The sequence below is a fragment of the Procambarus clarkii genome, chromosome 19 (genome assembly GCF_040958095.1).
Source record: "Procambarus clarkii isolate CNS0578487 chromosome 19, FALCON_Pclarkii_2.0, whole genome shotgun sequence".
Classification (NCBI taxonomy): Eukaryota; Metazoa; Arthropoda; class Malacostraca; order Decapoda; family Cambaridae; genus Procambarus; species Procambarus clarkii.
This window is the reverse complement of record NC_091168.1, coordinates 12,021,236-12,044,796: the sequence shown is the minus strand read 5'-3', so window position 1 is coordinate 12,044,796 and position 23,561 is coordinate 12,021,236. Positions and strand designations below refer to the sequence as shown.

The 23,561-nt window shown below is 48.9% G+C and overlaps 1 protein-coding gene across 3 annotated transcripts in view; it reads right to left on the bottom strand.

Annotated features, from left to right (window-relative positions):
• Positions 1–23,561, bottom strand: part of LOC123757634 (contactin-2) — a 184,295-nt gene that overhangs the window by 115,887 nt on the left and 44,847 nt on the right. For all 3 annotated transcript variants that reach the window (XM_045741476.2, XM_069326939.1, XM_045741475.2), the window contains exon 2: positions 20,701–20,798. In XM_045741476.2, the coding sequence (XP_045597432.1) occupies positions 20,701–20,798 (98 nt within the window). The remainder of the gene's footprint in view (positions 1–20,700; positions 20,799–23,561) is intronic.

Sequence of the window (23,561 nt, the reverse complement as noted above, 5' to 3'; positions counted from 1 at the left end):
AACTAGCTAAACACAGATGCCGAAGAAATATAAGAAAATTCACCTTCGCAAATAGAGTGGTAGACGGTTGGAACAAGTTAAGTGAGAAGGTGGTGGAGGCCAAGACCGTCAGTAGTTTCAAAGCGTTATATGACAAAGAGTGCTGGGAAGACGGGACACCACGAGCGTAGCTCTCATCCTGTAACTACACTTAGGTAATTACACTTAGGTAATTACAGAAAAGCAAACACACTTGTTCCGAAAAAGGAACAAAGAAAAACCGGAGCCCAGCTACTGGTTTCAAGAAAAGGAACCAGTAAGGCAGGAGCAGTGGACCGAAAGTCCACAACCCCCCACAGACTGTGCAACACCGAAGCCTGCAGTAAGTCACAAAGAAAAATCGTAGGAACTCAGTACCAAAATGGAACACCGGTGAAGTCCAAAAGCAGGGAACTGAACATGGACAGAGGCCCACCCGAGAACCCAACATCAGGATAGTCAAAAACCACCGACCCAGATACACAGACAAGTGTAGCATAGGAGGCGGAAAAACGGAAATAAGCAAGGAAAACCCCAAATACGGACTAAGGAGAGGCCGGGAAGTAATGCACACGACCAACCACAAAATGTGTAGCGGAGGGCGTACATACCCGAGGGACCTCATGGACAGCAGGGTGCAGTCAGGCACCGAAGATAGGCAAGGAATGAGTGTCCCGAGAGGGAAAAGACCCAGGTGCCGACAACGAAACCAAAAGCACCAAAATGCGGGGCAGAGCCCCACAGGACAACAAAGAACAAGATACATGGACAAAGAAAAGAGAATGAAGACACACGCAAGGTGACCAAACACAACACACCACACCAAACACCCCTGTTAGGAGCCATCGATGCAACCCCGCCAATGGGTTGAGAGTAAACAAGGATGGAGCAGTGACCAAGGGTGGCACATGTCACCCTTGTGGCACATTTTGTACACAAAACAAGGGGTATAAATTGGAGAAGTGTAGATTTAGGAAAGACTTGAGGAAATACTGGTACGGTAACAGGTCCGTTGATTTGTGGAACCAATTACCGCGTAACGTGGTGAAGGTGGGGTCCCACGATTGTATCAAGTGTGGGTAGGACATGTATATGAGTGGGATTGGGTGGTAATAAACAGGAGCTGCCTTGCTTGGGCCAATAGGCCCTCTGCAGGTACTCTGTTCTTATGTCCTTATGTTTGTATGCACAAGGGGACACAGGAGGAAGCTGAGTACCCAAAGGAGTCACAGACATGAAAAAGAACCTGATCAATGTCAGAGGAGATAGGAAGCGGAAAGCACTAGGAAGCTACATGGTGGAGGCAGACTCCACCCCACTGGGGCAAACATAGATAAGACAGAGCCCAGGAGGCTCTGGAAACTGCACAACCGTCGACCGACAGGAGAGAGATGGGGCCAAAGATGGAGCCCCCGGGGCCCCCGAGGTCCGAACCCAGCAATCGCGAAAGAGGCAGAAGGGACGTCCCCGAAGGAACGAGAACAGCCGACGAAGCCAAACCTGACTTGGCGGGTAGACCATCATTGCGAAGTTCAGGCTCCCGCACAGACCCTCAAGCAACCACCGGGTGACCCAGGAGCCCCCCAGAAACAAGCACAAGCGGGACTGCAGTCGCAGGAGAGACCCCGGAGGTAGAGACACGGAAGCGGTCCGAGAGTCCTACACAAGACCCAGCCATGTTCGAGCCTGGGAGGGAATCTGATGGTACTTCCTCCAGTTCACTAAGAACCCGAACCCGGCAAGCTGGGAAAGAACCAAATCCTTGGCTAGCAGACAACTGGACGGACTGGGAGCCCAAACCTGTTAGTCGTTAAGGTAGGCCAACACCCGAACACCTAAGAGACGCAGATGGGCCACTACGACCCGTGTAAGGCGAGGTGCCAGGTTCAATCAGAATGGGAGACAACGAAAGCAGTAACCCTGATGCCCCACAACAAACCCGAGCCAGTCCCTGAACCCCAGATGAATCGGGACGTGCCAATAAGCGTCCCGGAGGTCCAGGGACACTATCCAAGTGCCCAGCTCCAACAGGAGTCGAACCTGGGATAGCAGTCATCCGAAAGGAGGGGCAATGAGCCAAGGGGTTCAGATGGGACAATTCCAGAATGAACCGCAGGTCCGCACAGTCCCATTTCAGTACTGGGAGCAGACGGGAAACCGATCTGAGGGACGTCGTCGTTCTGACCACGCCCTAGTGAATCCACTCTAAGATGACTCGACAGAGCACAGGGGAAGAGGCCTGCCCCGCCAGCCCCTGACATTGAACTTCCCGAAGGAGGAGGGGCCACCCAAAGCCACCTCACGCTGAGAGAAACGACCCAAAATGTCCACAAATCATGGGACCAAGTGACAGCGAACAGTGCAAGCCTCCCCCCTCCATCGCCCCGTCAATGAGGCGAACCACAAAAGGGCCGGCACCTCTTACGAGACCTAGAACCTCGCACAGAGCGAACACTGTGCCGACCAGATGAAGGCAGGGTCGAACCCGAACCTGGCACCTGTGGCCTACCAGGATGAAAGGAACCCCGAGCCCTGGCACGACCCCTCCGAGAAGGCCCCCCCAGGAACCCTGGAGAACCAACAATTCAGACATAGGCCTACAAGTAGCCAAAGCAGCCTGAATATACAGCAGAATCCTCAAAAAGCAGAGGACAAAAAAGGCGAAGACATCCTAAGAGCCAGGGCCCAGGCCGATTCCAGGAAGGAGGCAAGCACCTCCTGCCGACACGCGAGCTGGGAAGCATAGAACAGGGAAATCGCATCCCGCAGGATCGGAGCAAACAGCTTCAGCAAGACAAACGATGAGCAAGCTGCCGAGCCTAAGGCACCGGACCCCGGAATGGCCTCAAGCGTCCCCACATCCTCCTCGAGCCGGTCCAAAGACAGCTCCAAGAGGGAAAAGAAACGCAAGGCCGAAGCCAAAAGGCCAAAGGCGCGCATGTCCTCAGCAACCTGCGCAGTCGAGAGGGAGGGAACCTGCACATGGAGCTGCACCACGCCCACATCCCGGGGAAGGGCAGGGGCAAACAAGCACTCATTGAGGTGCTCCAGGTCGCCCCCCCCCAGGGAAACCTGAACCACTGTCGAAGCCTCTCGCCACTCAAGCGAGCGGGTATGGCAGGAAGAATGCCAAGCCTCCAAAGCAAAGACAGGACAGTCCGCCAGCCAAGATGACTCCAGAACCTCGTAACGGACCCAGAAAGGAAACAAAGTCCCAAACCTGAAAGAAGATGGATCCATCTCCGAGGCATAATCTGGGTCACGCAGGAGGTAAGGTCCTCACCTGAGGACCACATAAAGAATATTGTGCAAGGAGCCTATGCCACGCTTTCTAACTTCAGAATTGCTTTTAAATACATGGATGGCGATATACTAAACAAATTGTTCACGACTTTTGTTAGGCCAAAGCTAGAATATGCAGCAGTTGTGTGGTGCCCATATCTTAAGAAGCACATCAACAAACTGGAAAAGGTGCAAAGACATGTACTAAGTGGCTCCCAAAACTGAAGGGCAAGAGCTACGAGGAGAGCTTAGAATCATTAAATATGCCAAAACTAGAAGACAGAAGAAAAAGAGGTGATATGATCACTACATACAAAATATTAACAGGAATTGATAAAATCGATAGGGAAGATTTTAAGAACAAGAGGTCAATATAAAGAGAACAATATAAACTAGCTAAACACAGATGCTGAAGAAATATGAGAAAATTCACTTTCCCAAAGAGTGGTAGACGGTTGGAACAAGTTAGGCGAGAAGGTGGTGGAGGCCAAGACCGTCAGTAGCTTCAAAGCGTTATATGACAAAGAGTGCTGGGAAGACGGGACACTACGAGCGTAGCTCTCATCCTGTAACTACACTTAGGTAATTACACGGGCTGCCTGCACCACAGAAGGTTGGATACGAGAAGACGAAAACCTTCGGAAGGACGGAACCGACGCACCCGAGGGGACACGGAACCGAACCTGGGGAGGGGCAGACACCAAATCCAATTAGTATGCAGAGGGTGGAAAAGAGAACCCCACTCCTTGTAACAAGCTCTGCTCAGAGGGTTGAAAAACCCAGGCGCAGTCCAGCGGGGCCCAAGGCCCCCAAGTCAGCCCCTGCCCCACCCTGGGATCCTCCTCCACAGGACCCGGGGTCGAGTCATCTCCCAAAGCACCAACCTCAAAAGACAAGGCCGGCGCGGCCACATAAGCTGGACGGAAGGGGGCCCACTGGTCAGACTCGGTAGCTTCGGCAGGGAGACTAGACTCGAATGCCTCTGTCGCACACCGGAAGGGGCACCCCTAAGGCAGTCCGAGTCTTAGAGCCAGCTAAACACTGTTCCGGCTCCGAAACCCTCACACGCAAGGGGGAAGGACCAGAACGAACCACAGGAGGGGAAGGACGAGGGGGGAGCAGACTGAACCAAGGTCGAAACGACTCCCAAGTCTGGGTCCTTATAAGCAAAACAGGGCAGCCCCGGGGTATCCGGGTGAGCAGCCAACCGAGCACGTTGCAACAACCGAAAACGTACATGCAAAACCTGCGCCACCTGTACCCACATACGATCATCACTAGACTGGATAAATTGAGTCACTAGCAAGCAGCAGAACTCGCAGGACTCAGGGTCGAAAATGTCACCGACCAAACAGGCAGCGTGACGGAGGCAAAAACAGTGAGGGTCACCCTGAGACAAGGAGACCGAACAACCCTCGAACTCGCACAAAGCGACGGGGGACTCTGTGGTCACATCCATCAGACCCACGCGTTCCCTAGGGGTTTCCCAGGGCCCTGAGCAATTAACGACTCACGCCCAGATAACCCCAGACAGGGTACTGCTAACCAGTGCCCAAAACTACTAAGCAAACTCACTAAAGCTGAACCTAACAGGGGGTACCACTAGAGAAGAACCATAATAGGTCAAACACAAGTGGGCAATAAGCTGGGCAGATCCCCCCCACAAAGCAAAAAGAAAAAGAAAACCCTGCAAGAGGACAGCGTACCCTAGAGGAACAGAGCCAGCTGCTATAATTGGTGAAAACAAGCTGCGCACACCCCACTTTCCGAACCAGTGCAAACTACCTCTTACCCTAAGGTAAACAAGGGAGACAAAACACCCAAGTACCCAAAGGGCGGCCGAAAAAACGAGCAGTAAAACGGCCCAGCAGAGGCAGGGCCAAAGAACTTGGGGAAGCTAACCCCAAGCTCCAAGGGTTACAGGGCACATAGGGAAGGGACCCCTAGGCGCATGCAGCCCTAGTACTGGAGAATAACTCTTGGCTCTCACACCCCTAGCCACCACACTCAAAGCACAGCACTGAAATTATGTCTGGAGCCAGAGCACACGACCGGAACCTCTAGCACCAGCCTAAGAACTGACGGGTGGATAGCCGGCATGGGGGTCTGGGGCACCCCTTTCCCCCCTCCCGGGAAGGGGGAAGCTGTGCAGACAGTGGCGTGGCGACATGTGACATCATGCTTATTTGCTCGTTTCTTTTAAGGGAATTCTATCCACTTGTTCAGTTTTTGGTAGCAATATTTTCACCAGAATAGGGGTTTGTTTTGGAATGCTTACCTTTCTGGGTGCCTGACCCGGTTGATGGCAGACATAGAATGCTTCCAACCACACAGGGGTGTCTATAGGCCATTACTCCCCCATGCCTTTCTGAGGGGGCCAGGTTCTGGCTCGTGGTTTTTATTAGGCCCATAGAACCTAATACACATGACTGATGCCAAAGTCTAACATTAGTACAGTACATCAGCCTAGTAAGCTCCGAGGACCCGAGGGGGCTCCCACCAAAGAGACCTGATCCATCGCAGAGGCAAAGTCTACAGGTATATCTTGCAGAAGGCACGCACCAAAGGCTTACCAAACTTTCGCAGGGGAAATTCAAGAGGTGGAAAACCTCTTGAAGAACGAAGCCAAGGAACCCAAAGGAACCCGGCAATGAACCCGAGGGGGAAGAGGGAGGCAAACCCATATCAAACTCATACAGGTAAGGGGGATAAAAAATAAAATGAACCCTGCAACAGTAAACCTGCCCCGAAGGCACTAAAGCCCAGCAGGAACAAACTGGGCCTAAGCGCCACAGGTTGACTTTTCCCCCAGCCCCGGAAGCCTTAAATCCAGGCTCCAGGGCAGAGCCGTCCTCCACCCTCTCCACCCTTGAAGAAAAGGCAGCAAAGAATGGGGCCTGCTGGTAAAATCCAGAAGCCTTAGCAGGAAGAGCAGGCTCAAAGGCCTCCATCCCAGCATCGAATCCTGCTGCCCCAGGAGCTGCCGAGTCACATCCCAAACTAAACCCCGCCTCGACTCCGAAACCCTCAGACGTTTGGCAGCAGGAGGGGAGGAGCAGAGAGAACCATGCTAACTGGGAAAGAACTCGAGGGTACGGGCTGAACCAAGGCCGAAGTGACCAACGCCCCCAAGTCTGGGTCCCTAAAACCAAAATGGGGCAGCCCCGGGGCATTCGAGAGGGGCTACCAACCTAGCATGTTGCACCAACAAAATCCAGCCATGCAACACGACAGCTGCTTGACTCCTAATATCTCCCAAGGAAAAATGGATAGATTGGACGATAAGTGGGGAACAAGTCTCGCACGACTGGGTCGAAGGTCTCATCAACTCAACAAGCAGCACGATGGAGGCAAAACAGATCGTCATCCTAAGACAAGGACAACGAGCAACCTTCGAACTCACACAAGGCGAGATGGGCCTCTGAAGTCATATCCATAGTCACTCGAGCCCCGACAGGGGTTTCCAGTGCCCGCTGAGGAAGGTGTCCCTACGGGAAGCCCAGGCACTGGTGCTGCAAAGCCGGTTCAGCCCCATCTATTTACCAGGCAAATTGACCCCTGTGAAAGGAACAACCTCAGGGTTTGAGTGGAGACTACCAAACGGAACCTAGGCATACCTAATGGGAAGCCAGGCAATCCTCCACCAGGCAGAAAAGAACTTAAAATGACATGAAAAGAAACCCCGAAAGTATACATCAACAACAGGAGGCCAGAGAGAGAGACGGCCCCCACTAGTATGCAAGCTGCTCAGCACTGTGTGCCTCAACCAGCAACAAACACTCCCTACACAGGGCCAAATGAAAGCACCAAGACCCCCCCCCGCTGACCCCAAGGGCAAGGCCGATGCCAACGACAGCAACAAGAGCAAGAACCCGAAAGACTCAAGGGATGTACTTACAGGGCGCCTAGGGAAGATAACCCTAAATGCATGCAGCCCGAAGTACAGCTTATTCCTGGCCAACGCCCCAACACACAGCAGGTACAACCATTAGGGTAAAACCCTGACAGGAAAATGAGGCCCGAGCCCCAGCCGGCTTCAGTCGACGTACTGATAAGCAGGTGGCTGGCTCGAGTGGGGCACGTCGTGAACGAGCGGCACGTCAGTTTGATGATGATTTGCTTGTTGCCTTGTTTTTCTTGGGAGAAGTTCTTGGGCTCTGTTTAGTCTTGGGTTGCAATTTTTTACCAGTTGGGATCTGTTTTGGGGCGCCTACCTTTTTGGGTGCCTAATCCCGGTCGATGGCAGACATGAATATACTCTCAAAGAGTGGAGTATTCATTGGCCATTGCTCTCATCGCTTCTCTGAGGGAACTAGGTTCTGGCTTGTGGTTCCCGGTAGGCAGAACTCCATGTGACTGAAGCCCCAGAGTAATACAGCTAATATCAGTCCAATAGTTCCAGGGAGCCAACCGGGCGCCCCACAGAAACAGTCAGCATACTTTCTTAAATCAGATATTATGTTCCCCACTCTGCTTTCCTTTCATTATACTATGTGCTAATCTATCCCCATCTTACATACGGTATCTGTGCATGAGGTTCAACCACTCCAAATTACCTCCAGTCCATCATCACTCTGCAAAAATCTGCTATCAGAACTATAACAAACTGTCTTCAGACAACACACAGCCCCTTCAGTTTAAATCCCTTAGCAGGCTAAACATACACACACTCCACACATTTTTACGTGCTATTTACATATATAAAAACCTTGTTACTAAATCCTAACTTTGAAATGAAACTTTTCCTTGATAGGTGTAATGAAACCCTTAAACACCACACCAGAAATATCTCTGATATCCCCAGAGTTACATTAAATCTGAGCAAACACTCCATGCCTCCTCCATGCTAAAAGGACCCCTCCCAGTCTTTGGAACTCACTCCCTGACGAATTAAAAAACTTTCCAACTTATGCCCTATTCAAAAGTAAAACAAAAAACCAGCGTTGAATGTAATGAAACGCCATTTTCTGGGTGAGTCCCGGAGGCTCCCCGGAGCTATCCCAGGCTGATATGCTAATGTCAGACTTTGGCATCAGTCATGTGTATGGAGTTCTTAGGCCTACCGGGGACCACGGCCAGAACCGGGCCCCCTCAGAGAGGCAAGGGGAGCAATGGCCTATAGAAGCCCCCGTGTAGTTGGAAGCATTCTATGTCTGCCATCGACCGGAACAGGCACCCAGAAAGGTAAGCGCCCCAAAACAAACCCCTATTCTGGTTAAAATTGCTACCTAAAACCGAACTAGTGGATAGAACTCCCCAACCGAAAACAAGCAAACTAGTGTGACGTCACACACTGCCGCGCCGCTGTCTGCGCAGCTCCCCCCTCCCCGGGAGGGGGAAGGGGGAGCCCCAGACCCCCCGCGCCGGCTACCCACACCTCAGTTCTTGAGGCTGGATGTCAAAAACGCGAAAAACCGCCGACCGGAGGGAGGGAGGGATGCCGGGGAGCCTCCGGGACTCACCCAGAAAATGGCGTTTCATTACATTCAACGCTGGTTTTCTGGGGGGAGCCCCGTCGGCTCCCCGGAGCTAACTACCCACAGACAGAAAAAGAGGGACTTACCCGGGAGGCGGTCGTCGCTCACCCCTCAACTCGAAGCCGAGACAACTGGCTGCAACCGCCGACCCAAAGCAACACAGGCCCGACGAGGCCCAGGGACATTCACAAGGTAACGAGCAGCCAGGACCCTGTTCGACCGCCAAAATCCCCGCGCCCGAATATCAGACCAAGACATATTCCCAAAGACGGCAGCAAGAGCCGCGAACTTACGAACGTCATGGGCACGGGGATAGACCGCAGGCTGGCTGGACCTAATAACCCTGCGGACGACCTGAGAGACCCGAACCCGCGAACAGGGAAGAAGGGAAACCGGATCAACCCACAGCGCGTCCCCGGACACAGAAGCTGTGGCGCGCAAATAACGGCGAAGCGCCGCAACCGGACACAAAACATGATGCACCCCACTCAAAGCACAGTGCAGTAGCGACACCGGAGCCAGAGCACACGATCATCGCCTATAGCATCAGCCTCAAGAACTGAGGTGTGGGTAGCCGGCGCGGGGGGTCTGGGGCTCCCCCTTCCCCCTCCCGGGGAGGGGGGAGCTGCGCAGACAGCGGCGCGGCAGTGTGTGACGTCACACTAGTTTGCTTGTTTTCGGTTGGGGAGTTCTATCCACTAGTTCGGTTTTAGGTAGCAATTTTAACCAGAATAGGGGTTTGTTTTGGGGCGCTTACCTTTCTGGGTGCCTGTTCCGGTCGATGGCAGACATAGAATGCTTCCAACTACACGGGGGCTTCTATAGGCCATTGCTCCCCTTGCCTCTCTGAGGGGGCCCGGTTCTGGCCGTGGTCCCCGGTAGGCCTAAGAACTCCATACACATGACTGATGCCAAAGTCTGACATTAGCATATCAGCCTGGGATAGCTCCGGGGAGCCGACGGGGCTCCCCCCAGAAAACCAGAGTTGAATTTAATGAAATGCCATTTTCTCGGCGAGTCCAGGAGGCTCCCCAGAGCTATCCAAGGCTGATATGTAATTATTAGCTTTCTGGCATCAGTCAAGGTGCCTGGAGTTCTTGCTTATAGGGAACCACGAGGCAGAACCAGGGCCCCCTCGGAGAGGCATGAGGAACCATGACCTATAGAAACCTCTCATGTGGTTGGAAGCATTCTATGTCTGCCATCGACCGGGTCTGGTACCCAGCAAGGCAGGCGCTCCGATGTATATGGGAGCACCATACAGATGGTGATAGACTCGAGTTAAATAAGACCAAACGCGAAGACTCAAAGAGAGTCTTCACGTTTGTCTGAAAGACTCAAAGAGAGTCATGAGACAAACCAGTCTCATAACATACCGGACCGATCTGTTGAAAGAGACGGAGCCGCGGAAAAACCTCTGGGTTCGGACACCAAGCAAGCAGCGCCTGGAACCAAGGCTGGGCCAGCCACCATGGGACCAAGAGGACTACTCTCCCTTGGTAAATCTCCAAGCGAGCTAGGACCTGGAGCAACTGCTGAACCAGGGGTAAAGAGGTACAGGAACCCCTACCTCGACCAGTCCTGCCGAAAGGCATCGACCCCGACGGCCTCGCAGTCAAGGAAGGGCGCTACATATACAGGAAGACGCCTCGACCACACCGACGCGAAGAGGGCCACCTCCGGGCACCCAAACGTCTGCCAGAGCCAACTGAATGAGTCAGCATCGACCGTCCATTCCATGGACATGGGAATGAACCGGGACAGGCTGTCTGCCAGGAAGTTGGACACCCCCTGGACGTGAACCGCCAAGAGAGCCAAACCCTGAGAACTCAGCAGACGAGTCACCCGAAACGACCAGCCCCAAAGAGCCAAGAATCGCATCGAACCCCCTTGGTTCAGGCAATGAACCACTGAGGAGCAGTTCAAATGGAGCCAGATCGTCGCCACGGGCGATCTGAACCCTCCGAAGCAAAAACCACACCACAGCAAACTCCCACACCGTGCTGTGGGCCTGACGGAAGGATAGACCCCACCACCTCTGGCCAGCCTGGTGAGCACTGGTCACAAACCCCCAGTCGAGAGACGATGCATCCGTGAACACATCGAGCGAGGACTCAGGTAGGCGCCAAGGCACTGAACCCCGAAAAACCCGAAGAGGAAGCCGGTGACGCAATAGCTGACGCAAGGGACGTCCCCGTGGGAACCAGAACAGCCAACAAAGCCAAACCCGACCCGGTGGGTAGACCATCATCACAAACTTCAGGCTCCTGCATAAACACTCGAGCAACCGCCAGATGACCCGGGAGCTCCCCAGAAAAAAGCACATGCGGGACTGCAGCCAAAGGAGAGACTCTGGTGGGAGATACAGGGAAGTGGTCTGAGAGTTCAACACAACTCCACGACTCCACGACAAATAAACGACTCCAGCGTGGTCTAATCGGAAGAGAACGTGTTCTCATCTGGATAGATTGCGATCGAGCCTGTCGGAACCGTTGTGTAACTGCAGGGCACAAATATTTTTTAAAGTGTATTTGTACAAAATGAAATCTTCAGAGAACCAGACACAATAAGATTTCCAGAGAACAACATAGAGCAGATAGAGGTGTCTAGAGATGAAGTGGAAAATATGCTAAAGGAGCTCAGTAAGAACAAAGCAGCTGGCCCAGATGGCGTTTCACCATAGGTTCTGAGAGAATGTGCATCTGAGCTCAGCATTCCACTTCACCTGATCTTTCAGGCATCCCTGTGTACAGGAGTCATAGCAGACGTGTGGAAACAGGCTAACATAGTTCCAATCTACAAAAGTGGCAGCAAGGAAGACCCCCTCAATTATAGACCTGTATCATTGACAAGTGTAACAGTGAAAGTATTGAAAAAAATAATCAAAACTAAATGGGTAGAACACCTGCAGAGAAATGATATAATATCAGACAGACAGTATGGTTTTCGATCTGGAAGATCCTGTGTATCGAATTTACTCAGTTTCTATTATCGAGCCACAGAGATATTACAGGAAAGAGATGGTTGGGTTGACTGCATCTATCTGGACCTAAAAAAGGCTCCACATAAGAGGTTGTTCTGGAAACTGGAAAATATTGGAGGGGTGACAGGTAAGCTTCTAACATGGATGAAAAATTTTCTGACTGATAGAAAAATGAGGGCAGTAATCAGAGGCAATGTATCGGAATGGAGAAATGTCACAAGTGGAGTACCACAGGGTTCAGTTCTTGCACCAGTGATGTTTATTGTCTACATATATGATCTACCAGTTGGTATACAGAATTATATGAACATGTTTGCTGATGATGCTAAGATAATAGGAAGGATAAGAAATTTAGATGATTGTCATGCCCTTCAAGAAGACCTGGACAAAATAAGTATATGGAGCACCACTTGGCAAATGAAATTTAATGTTAATAAATGTCATGTTATGAAATGTGGAATAGGAGAACATAGACCCCACACAACCTATATATTATGTGAGAAATCTTTAAAGAATTCTGATAAAGAAAGAGATCTAGGGGTGGTTCTAGATAGAAAACTATCACCTGAGGACCACATAAAGAATATTGTGCAAGGAGCCTATGCTATGCTTTCTAACTTCAGAATTGCATTTAAATACATGGATGGCGATATACTAAAGAAATTGTTCATGACTTTTGTTAGGCCAAAGCTAGAATATGCAGCTGTTGTGTGGTGCCCATATCTTAAGAAGCACATCAACAAACTGGAAAAGGTGCAAAGACATGCTACTAAGTGGCTCCCAGAACTGAAGGGCAAGAGCTACGAGGAGAGGTTAGAAGCATTAAATATGCCAAAACTAGAAGACAGAAGAAAAAGAGGTGATATGATCACTACGTACAAAATAATAACAGGAATTGATAAAATCGACAGGGAAGATTTCCTGAGACCTGGAACTTCAAGAACATGTGGTCATAGATTTAAACTAGCTAAACACAGATGTTGAAGAAATATAAGAAAATTCACCTTCGCAAATACAGTGGTAGACGGTTGGAGCAAGTTAAGTGAGAAGGTGGTGGAGGCCAAGACGGTCAGTAGTTTCAAAGCGTTATATGACAAAGAGTGCTGGGAAGATGGGACACCACGAGCGTAGCTCTCATCCTGTAACTACACTTAGATAATTACAAGACCCAGCCAGGACTGAACCTGGGAGAAGACCAGATGGAACTTCTGCTAGTTCACCAGGAACCTGAACCCGGATAGCTGGGAAAGCACCAAACCCCTGGTGAGCAGACATGTGGACCGACTGGGAGCCCAAACCAGCCAGATGTTAAGGTAAGCTAACACCAAAATACCTAAAAGATGCAGATGGGCCACCACAACCTTGGTAAGGCGTGTGAACACACGAGGTGTCAGGTTCAACCAGAAAGGGAGACAATGAAAGCAGTAACTTTGACGCCCCACAACAAAACTGAGCCAGTCCCTGAACCCCGGATGAATCGGGACGTGCCAATAAGCGTCCTTGAGGTCCAGGGACACCATCCAATTGCCTGGCTCCAACAGAAGCAGGACCTGGGGACAGAGTGGTCGTCCAAAAGGAGGGGCAAGAAACCCAGGGGGGTTCAGGTGGGACAAGTCCAGAATGAACGGCAGGTCTGCACAGACCCATTTCGGAACCGGAAACAGGTGGGAAACCCATCTGAGAGACGACGTTGTTTCGACTACATCCAAGCGACCACATCCGACCAACCTGAGACGACCTGACATAACGAAGGAAAAAAGGTCTGTCCTGCCAGCCCCAACCTCCCCCCCACTCGAAGGAGGAGCCACCTAACGTCACCGCAGACCACTAGAAACGTCCCAAAAAGCCCACAAATTGTGAGACCAGGAGTGAGCGAACAAAGCAAGCTTCCCCCCCCCCATTGCCCCGTCAATGGGGTGAATCGTGAAAGGGCCAATGCCCCTTACAAGAACCCGACCTGTGCACAGAGCAAACACTGCGCCAACCAGACACAGACGGTTCCGAAGGCTGCGCCGGCTCCGAAACTGGCACCTGTGGCGTACCCTGACAGGTGGAATCCCGAGTCATGGCACGGCCCCTCCGTGAAGAACCCACCCGGGACCCCCGGATAGTCAACATGTCGGACATCGAACGACACCTGGAAAAAGCCGCCTGCATATACTGCTCGACCGCAGAGTCTGCAAACAGTAAGAGACAAAAGGGTGAAGACAACCTAAGAGCCAGGGTCCAAGTGGATTCCAAGGAGGAAGTGAGTACAACCTGTCGACACGCGAGATACGCACGAAAAAACCGTGACTGTACATCCCGCAGGATCGAGATGGATCAGGTCAAAAGAGTCAGCAAGACTCTGGTCAAAAGCGCAGACGACACACGAGCAGCCGAGACTAAGGCACCAGACCCAGGAACGACCCTAAGCGCCTCTACACTTTCCACAAGCCAATCCAAAGACAGCTCCAGGAGGGAAAAGAAACGCAAGACCGAAGCCAGCAAGTTACGAGTGCGCAACTCCTCAGCCACAAGCGCAGTCAATAGGGAAGGAACCTGCACGTGAAGTCGAATCGCACCCACATCCCGCAGAAGGGCAGGAGTGAAAAGACACTCATTTAGCATTTAGGTGCTCAATATCCCCCCCCCCCTTCCCGGTAAACCTGGACCACAGTCAATACCTCGTGTCCCTCAAGCGTGCGGGTACGACAAAAAGCGCCCCCAAGCATCCAGTGACAACAACAGGCAGTCCGGAAGCCAGGACGGAACATCATAACAAACCCAGTATGGAGATGACGATCCAAACCTGAAGGAAGACGGATCCACTATAGAGGCACATTCCGGGTCGCGCAGGAGGTAAGCCACAATGGCCGCATGCACTCGGTAGACGAGATGCGGGAAGCCAAAAACCTCCGGAAAGATGGAACCGAAGGACCCGCAGGGATACGGAACCGAAGGACCCGCAGGGATACGGAACCGAACCCAAACCCAACTCGTGTGTAGAGAAGGGAAAGGAAAACCCTACCCCTTGTAACAGCAAGCCCCGCTCTGAGGGCCGGATAACCCAGGCGGGGCGGTCCAAAGGGGCCCAAGGCCCCTAAGTCAGCTCCTCCCCAACCCCGGGAACCTCCACATCAGGCCCCGGGGGCTGGTCATCCTCCAAAGCCCCGGCCTCGAGAAAAAGCCGGGGCGGGCCGGAAAAGCAGGAAAAGAGGGGGCCCACTGGTCAGACTCCCGATGCTACGGCTGGAGGAACCAACTCGAATGCCTCCATCGCCACCCCAGAAGGGGGCAGCCCCCAAAACCGCCCAAGTTTCAGAAACCTCTAAACCCTGTCCTGACCCTGAAGCCCTCAGATGCTTAGGAGCCAGAAGCAGGGGGAAGCAGAATGAACCACAGCAGCGGAAGAATGAGGGGATGTGGACTGAACCAAGGCTGACACGACCAACACCCCCCAAGTCTGTGTCTCTATAAGCAAAGCGGGGCAGCCTTGAGGCATCCGGCAAAGCAACCAATCTAGCACGTTGCAGCAACCTAAACCTAGCCTGCAATGCCCGAGCCGTCTGCACCCAAATAATGTCAACAGTAGATTGGATGAATTGAGTTACAAACAAGCAGCAATGCTCGCAGGATTCTGGGTCCAAGGTGTCACCGATCTAACGGGCAGCATGACGAAGGCAAAAACTAAAGCGTCGCCCCGAGACGAGGGGGGACAGAGCAATCCTCAAACTCGCACAAGGCGAGAGGGGACCCCAGGGATCGCCTCCATCAGACCCAGTGTGCCCCGTGGAGTTTCCCAGGGCCCCTAGACTGGTATTGTTAAGGGTAAGCCCAGACAGGGTACTGCTAACTGGCATCCAATGCTACCAAACAAACTGCTAAAGCTGAACCCCCAGGACATGTTCACTAACGAGGGCAAAGCAAAGGGGGGGGGGGGAGGTACCACCAAAACAGAAGGTCAACTCTAATATAACTGGGGGAAGAGACACAAAGGTAGACCCCCTCCCCCAAGCAAAATGAAAAAGAAAAAATTAACCATGTTTAAAAGGACAACCCACCCAGGAGGAACAGAGCCGGCTCTGTTCCTCCGCTGTTATGAGTAAAAACTAGCTGCGCAGTACCCCGCACCCCTATTAATGCAAAAACTACCACTTACCCCAAGGCAAACAAGGGAGAAAACCCCACCAACACACTTGGGGCGGTCATTCGCCGAGCAGTAAAAGACCAACAGAGGTAGACCAAATGTGCCTTGTGGAAGATAATCCCAAGCCCCAAGGGTAATACTTACAGGGCACTCAGGGAAGGGAACTCTAAGCACATACAGCCCGAGTACCTGTGAATATTACTTCCAGCTCACACACCACCGTAAGAGCAGTACTGAGCCCAAGGTACAGCACAACATAGGGTGTCTGGAGCTGGAGCCACACGACCATGCCACAATCACATCAGCCAAAGAACTGGTGGGTGGATCACCAGCGTGATAGTCTGGGGCTTCCCCTTCACCTTCCCGGGGAGGGGGTCTGGGGCTTCCCCTTCACCTTCCCGGGGAGGGGGTCTGGGGCTCCCTCCTTCCCCCCTCCTGGGGAGGGGGGGGGGGGGGAGCAACATGTGGCACAGCTCGTTTGCACATTTTCATTTGGGGAGTTCTGTCCACTAGTTTGTCTATTTTAGTCGTTTTAACCAGAATAGGGGTTTGTTTTGAGGTGCTCACCTTTCTGGGTGCTTGTCCCAGTCGATGGTAGATATAAAATGCTCCAAATCTCATGTGCATTTCTATAGGCCATTGCTCCTCGTGCCTCTCTGAGGGGGCCAGGTTCTGGCAGTAGTCCCTTGGTAGGCCTAGAACGCCATTCACATTGACTGATACCAAAGTCTAACGATATACACATCACCCTGGATAACTCCGGGGAGCCAAAGGGGCTCCCCCCCCCCCAGAAAATGTTTATTGTCGCAATATTACTTGTTGAATATTCAATTTATTTACATTATGTACACTCTCACACACTATTTACAGTCATACACTGTATTACACACTCAGTACTTCAAGAGCAAGTGATAATCAAAGAAGCAATCCATGGTACACAGAGCGACTTTGCACTCGATGTACCAAGTACACACAGATTTTTGCTGCCTGTTTCCTCATTCTATGTGCTTGCAAACAATGCACTCATGTACACCTTTGGCTTCAGTTCCTGTTGGTGGTATGTAGCCAACCTTGTGAAGTGTAAGGTAGTCATGAAAAGATCTAGGAAGAGATCAGTGACAAAATTCAGTCCTTGCACGAAGTAATTGTGAAATTTTTGTCTGATACTGTGTTACTGAACACTTTTCGCACTTTCCAAAGTCAATAATTTCTATCAACATTTGCTATGTTTTCAAAGTGTAGGCACCATAGAAATATCAGAAACCTGTCTCATGACAGGCACTTGAACACTGGGCTTGGAACAGTGCTGTCTTTGTTCCAATATTCCTGTAATACACAAAAAGGAGGCTTTGTATTTAACCCTTTAACTGCGCAACGCGCCTGCAGGCCCAGGCTTCGGGTGCGCAACGCGCCTCTGGGTGTTTTTATTTTTCACGTTCCATTCAAAACTCCTGCGGCTACATGGGGTTCACATCAGCTTCCTCAGGGCTCTTGTAAACAGACGCCATCTTAAAAAAAAATCATGGTCCACATTGCCGGGTGTCAGAGCCTCAGTAGTGAGTGAGCAACCAAGGCTGGCACTCGCAGCATGAGCGCACAGCACTGCTGTTCAGCGTGTGACCACAGCATCGCCTAATATTGTCAAAATATATATATAATCTGTTTTATTTAGCCATGATAGTATTACAGAAGAGCCCGAGTGTGATAATGACTGGGTACAATGTTCAAATATCAGCGATTTAATGCTGTTCACGATGTTCACAGCGCTAGCCACAGCACCACAGCATTACTTCATCCATCTAGGAATCTTCAAACGACTTTTTAGGTTCCTTTTCAAAATAAACTTGTGGTCAATTATTCATTTACAAGTATTAGTGACCAGGATTGTGGTTATAATTAGCGTTGTGCGTAGGAAGGAGGAATTTTGGTGAGGGAGGGAGGGAGAGAATTGAGGTAGCCTCACTGTGTGGCAGTAACTCTTGTTTTGTTCACCATACTAGCTTCGTGGTTCGCTATGGGAAACACACATGTGCATTGGTATATACAGTGTGTGTGAATAGTGTAATACTGTAACAGCACCAGGAGTATGTTGTGAGGAACTATTTTGGTGAGGGAGGTGACGTCGTAATCGTGGCGTCGTCTGCTGTCTGCTGTGTGATTTGTCATGCAGTGTATGGTGGCCACTGTACTGTTTGGACACAATACCGGCTTACTTGCATAGTTCTGGTAAATAAAACATGTAGATAGGTATATATAACATGTGTAATTAGTGTAATAAGAACAATAACAGAATGGTGGGAGGAGCAATGTTGGCGAGTAAGATGTTGGAGGAGTGAGGTAGGGCTGGCTGAGTGTGGCTGCTCACACTCGCTGTGTTCTGAATGTGTTGATGGTGAATGTATATAGTGTGTGACAGTGTATAGTCTGTAAATAGATTGTATATATACATAAATTAGCATGATACATGGTAAATATGTGCAACATATGTGTACACAAGTGTCATGCACCTAACACAGTGTCCTCAGACAGTACGGATGTTTTACTGCCATAATATAGTGTACGTGTTCATTATACATAGGATTAGCACGTAAAAACAAATAAAATGTATTTGGAATTGTGCGCAAAAAATGAACAAAAATATATTCGCAGCAACTCGTGCGCCCCGCCCCGGGAGCTTACTGCACGGGCGAATGGGGAATGATGACGTCACGTGCCAACTTACGGACCCCATAGCAACCAAAGTAAGTACAAGTTCGAAATTTTTTGGACATACCCATATTGGGGGAAGTGTTTTTGACACTTTAAAAAAAAACTAAATAATTTTTTCAAGATAATTTATTTCCTGCGCACTGGGGGGGGGGGTGTCATATTTATAGGCCGCGCAGTTAAAGGGTTCATCAAATCCCTATCAAGACTGCAAAACATTCAACAATGGTAATAATCACTCATTAGTCTTAGGCTTCACTTCATCAAATAATGTATTTAATTATCTCAAAATGCATGTACGTTCACAAACTGGTTTATTCCTATGCATAAATATGCATAAATATGTAACTCAAAATAACCCAAACTCTATAAAGACACAAGATTTTAGAACAGGAATCAATATATCAGAACAGTGATCTGAATCTCAACACTCAAAACTGGCCAACCTCTTGCAGAGTTCAAACGAGAACCTGATAAGACACCTTACAAGGATACCTGATCAACCAGGCTGCTCGTCAGGCTGCGAGCAGCTCGATAGAACAGCCTGGCTGCCCAGACCACCAACCAGGTCTGGTCAGAGACCAGGCCACTGGGACATTGATCCTTGAAATCATCAACAGGTATAGGTCAGAAATAGCAATTATCTTAAATGCACTGCAGTTTTGGGCTAAAAAGCCAGCAGTCCAACATATTTGCATCTTTGTGAAAATATTGTGATGATTACTGCCTACATAAATATCCTGCTCTAATGAATACTTGCGATGTAAATTTCATATTTTCTACTGTAATATTTGTGTAAAAGTTAGATTAGTTAAATATTAGTTAGGTTATATGCAGATACAGAGCAATATAAGAGTATTAGAAGAATCACTTCTTACTGTTAGAAGATAACACAGTAGCTGCTGTAGCAGCTACATCAGTGTCATTAGTAAATATGGGATGTACCACACACTACCCTTGACTAATCGGCGAGCAGCGTTGGACCGGCCTCGAGAGTACAGCGTCAATCACCAGATCATTACCAGATCAGCAGCAGCAGTACCACCACAGACCAGCCAGGAGCAATACCACAGATGACCGGCCACAAACTAGTCATCTCACTAGATCCCAGTTCCCAAGCTCTTTATTACCCCCTTTTTCACATAGCGTCCTAATTAATGGCACCCAACACTCAGTAAAGGCCACTTCTGGTATTCTCTGGTATCATAACCTGTACACTGACTCAACTTATGGCCCCCTATTTATTTAAAAAAGGCTCCCCTGGGGGCCATGGTTCCCAGTTTGGGAACCAGTGCACAAGATGGACTTAGTCTACAGACACATCTTGCTATCAGCCATGACCTGACTTAACCACCTCTTGCACTTTACAGCTTTGCCTTATAGCCCTATCATGATTCCATTGTGCCATACATCAACCACTGTAATCAATAGAACATATAGTTAACCATATTGTGTGTTTACTCTTCCTTTGTCAGGGTAAACTAACAAGAGCACAGTACTGTATACACAACTTCAGGTTGTAGTCAAATCATCTACAGTACATAGTAATACAGTACAGTGGAGTCCATACCTGGTCAAAGACAAGGCAAAGTTAAGAGAAATTTCAGGGGTATGCCACCATACTAGTCCTGGGGCTGATGGGTATGAATTATGAGGAAAGGCTGCTGGAATTAAACCTCACGTCACTGGAAGGTTTACTTCCAGTGACGTGCAGTTTTCTATCTTCCAGTGTCTATCATTGGAAGATAGAAAAGTTTGGGAAGACAAGATTACCACCTATGAAATTCTCATAGGAATTGACAGGGGTAGATAAAGACAAACTATTTACCATGGGTGGATCACGAAGGAGGTGACACAGGTGAAAACCTAGTATGTAAACAAGTCCCAGAGACATCAGAAAAAAATTTTAATTGTCGGAGTAGTGAACAAACGGTAAACATAAGGAAGTGATGTGTGGAGGAAGACTCTATACAAAGTTTTAATTGTAAATATGAATAGGCTCAGGAACCTGTACACCAGTTGATGGTCAAGAGGCAGGACCAAAAAGCTCAACCCTGGCAAGCACAACTAGGAGAGTAGTAAATAGAATACAAAAATACACACACCTCTGTATTATTGTGGGTATCATGGCGGCAGGGAAGTGTCACATTGTCATGAATATCCACGAAAATAGTGTCATCTTGTTGAAAAGCTTCACACAGTCCTGTTGGAAAAAAAAAAAAACTGTCCTGAATTTAATCATTATATTATTGAGGAAAAAGGCTTCTGTCTACATTGTTTCCATAAATTTTATATCACACGTGCAAATACTGTACTGATAGCGATGAGAAAAAATTGAAGGATACTTGCCACATTTGAAGAATATTAGATAAATGCTTATACAGAACAGAATTGTAATCCAAATTTTAGATCACTGTGTCATATTGGTTCCCAGTATAGGGGATACTGAAACTTGACACGACTTTGGAAATTGTTCTGCATTAACCCTAAACCCTTAAGCTGCTAAGGGGTCCCGAGGAGATTTACACCCCTGTGCACAAGGAAAAAATAAATTCTAAAAAACCAGCGTTGAAAGTAATGAAACGCCATTTTCTGGGTGAGCCCCAGAGGCTCCCTGGAGCTTATCGGGCTAATGTATGTTTGTGGGGGTTTACTTTTTTGCTTTCACAACTGCAATGCGTACGTCGCCAATGTACATGTGGCAGACGCTTCACGAAACTGTCGGAATTAGCAGAATAGAAAATACGAGAGCAACCATACAGGGCCTGGGAGCAAGGTCGAGTTAGAGTCCTTGAGGGTCTCTTTCTCAGACTAGCCTCACCTGGTCCTGTTCCACGTTGATCGTTGGAATCTCCTCAATGATTTAACACTCTCAGGGACTCCTAGGGTCCTCATCACATTTATAGTTTAGTGAATATAGGCAACTCGGTGTTGAAAACACCTAGAGCTGAAGGCTTGAGTAATTGATTGGCAGTATTCAGAAGTGGTTCAATGAAACACCGCATAAAACTTAACAGTAGTTTATTTACTAACTTAACCACTAATACAAAGGGTGCTTGATTTACTTTAGACTGGCGTCAGAAAGGCTATGGTTGCTTTAGCGAGACTCTTGACATCTGGCTAATCGACTCGGATCCACTCGTGGCGAAACACCTAACTTAACACAGTTGACAGCCAATCATTAACACGGCAACCTAACTGCCAGTATGCAAAGGGATCACAAGGGTGCCAACCAGATACTCGGGTAATGATGATATGCAATAAACACAATGGCACTGTCAATGGGACAGGCAATAACATGCACAATAATAATGTCACACAATAACTAAATGTGTGGTGTACGTGAAGCTCACATTCACAGACGAGTGAAATGTAGTGATACCACACAGATAAACACGCATTCACCGTCACTTCACCTATAACCTGTGACAGGTATGAGTAGGCGAGAACTGCGGTTGATCCCTCAGATCAACACAGACACAATAAAACAATGACAAGATCTTGTACTTACAGATGGGGTACCTCTCTTACTCACTCACTCAGGTGCATTTATGCAAGCACTCGTAGGTGGCCTGATAGCTGGTTTCCTCGTTCTGAAGTGAGACCATTGACGACAGGTTTTCCCACAAACCGTATTTGACACTGGGTTACTCGCAGGAGGGCGCGTTGTATGTCACAGACACACGCACACTGGCACTGTATCATTGACAAGTGTAATAGTGAAAGTATTGGAAAAACTAATCAAAACTAAATGGGTAGAACACCTAGAGAGAAATGATATAATATCAGACAGACAGTATGGTTTTCGATCTGGAAGATCCTGTGTATCGAATTTACTCAGTTTCTATGATCGAGCCACAGAGATATTACAGGAAAGAGATGGTTGGGTTGACTGCATCTATCTGGACCTAAAAAAGGCTTTCGACAGAGTTCCACATAAGAGGTTGTTCTGGAAACTGGAAAATATTGGAGGGGTGACAGGTAAGCTTCTATCATGGATGAAAAATTTTCTGACTGATAGAAAAATGAGGGCAGTAATCAGAGGCAATGTATCAGAATGGAGAAATGTCACAAGTGGAGTACCACAGGGTTCAGTTCTTGCACCAGTGATGTTTATTGTGTACATAAATGATCTACCAGTTGGTATACAGAATTATATGAACATGTTTGCTGATGATGCTAAGATAATAGGAAGGATAAGAAATTTAGATGACTGTCATGCCCTTCAAAAAGACCTGGACAAAATAAGTATATGGAGCACCACTTGGCAAATGGAATTTAATGTTAATAAATGTCATGTTATGGAATGTGGAATAGGAGAACATAGACCCCACACAACCTATATATTATGTGAGAAATCTTTAAAGAATTCTGATAAAGAAAGAGATCTAGGAGTGGTTCTAGATAGAAAACTATCACCTGAGGACCACATAAAGAATAGTGTGCAAGGAGCCTATGCTATGCTTTCTAACTTCAGAATTGCATTTAAATACATGGATGGTGATATACTAAAGAAATTGTTCATGACTTTTGTATGGCCAAAGCTAGAATATGCAGCTGTTGTGTGGTGCCCATATCTTAAGAAGCACATCAACAAACTGGAATAGGTGCAAAGACATGCTACTAAGTGGCTCCCAGAACTGAAGGGCAAGAGCTACGAGGAGAGGTTAGAAGCATTAAATATGCCAAAACTAGAAGACAGAAGAAAAAGAGGTGATATGATCACTACATACAAAATAGTAACAGGAATTGACAAAATCGACAGGGAAGACTTCCTGAGACCTGGAACTTCAAGAACAAGAGGTCATAGATTTAAACTAGCTAAACACAGATGCCGAAGAAATATAAGAAAATTCACCTTCGCAAATAGAGTGGTAGACGGTTGGAACAAGTTAAGTGAGAAGGTGGTGGAGGCCAAGACCGTCAGTAATTTCAAAGCGTTATATGACAAAGAGTGCTGGGAAGA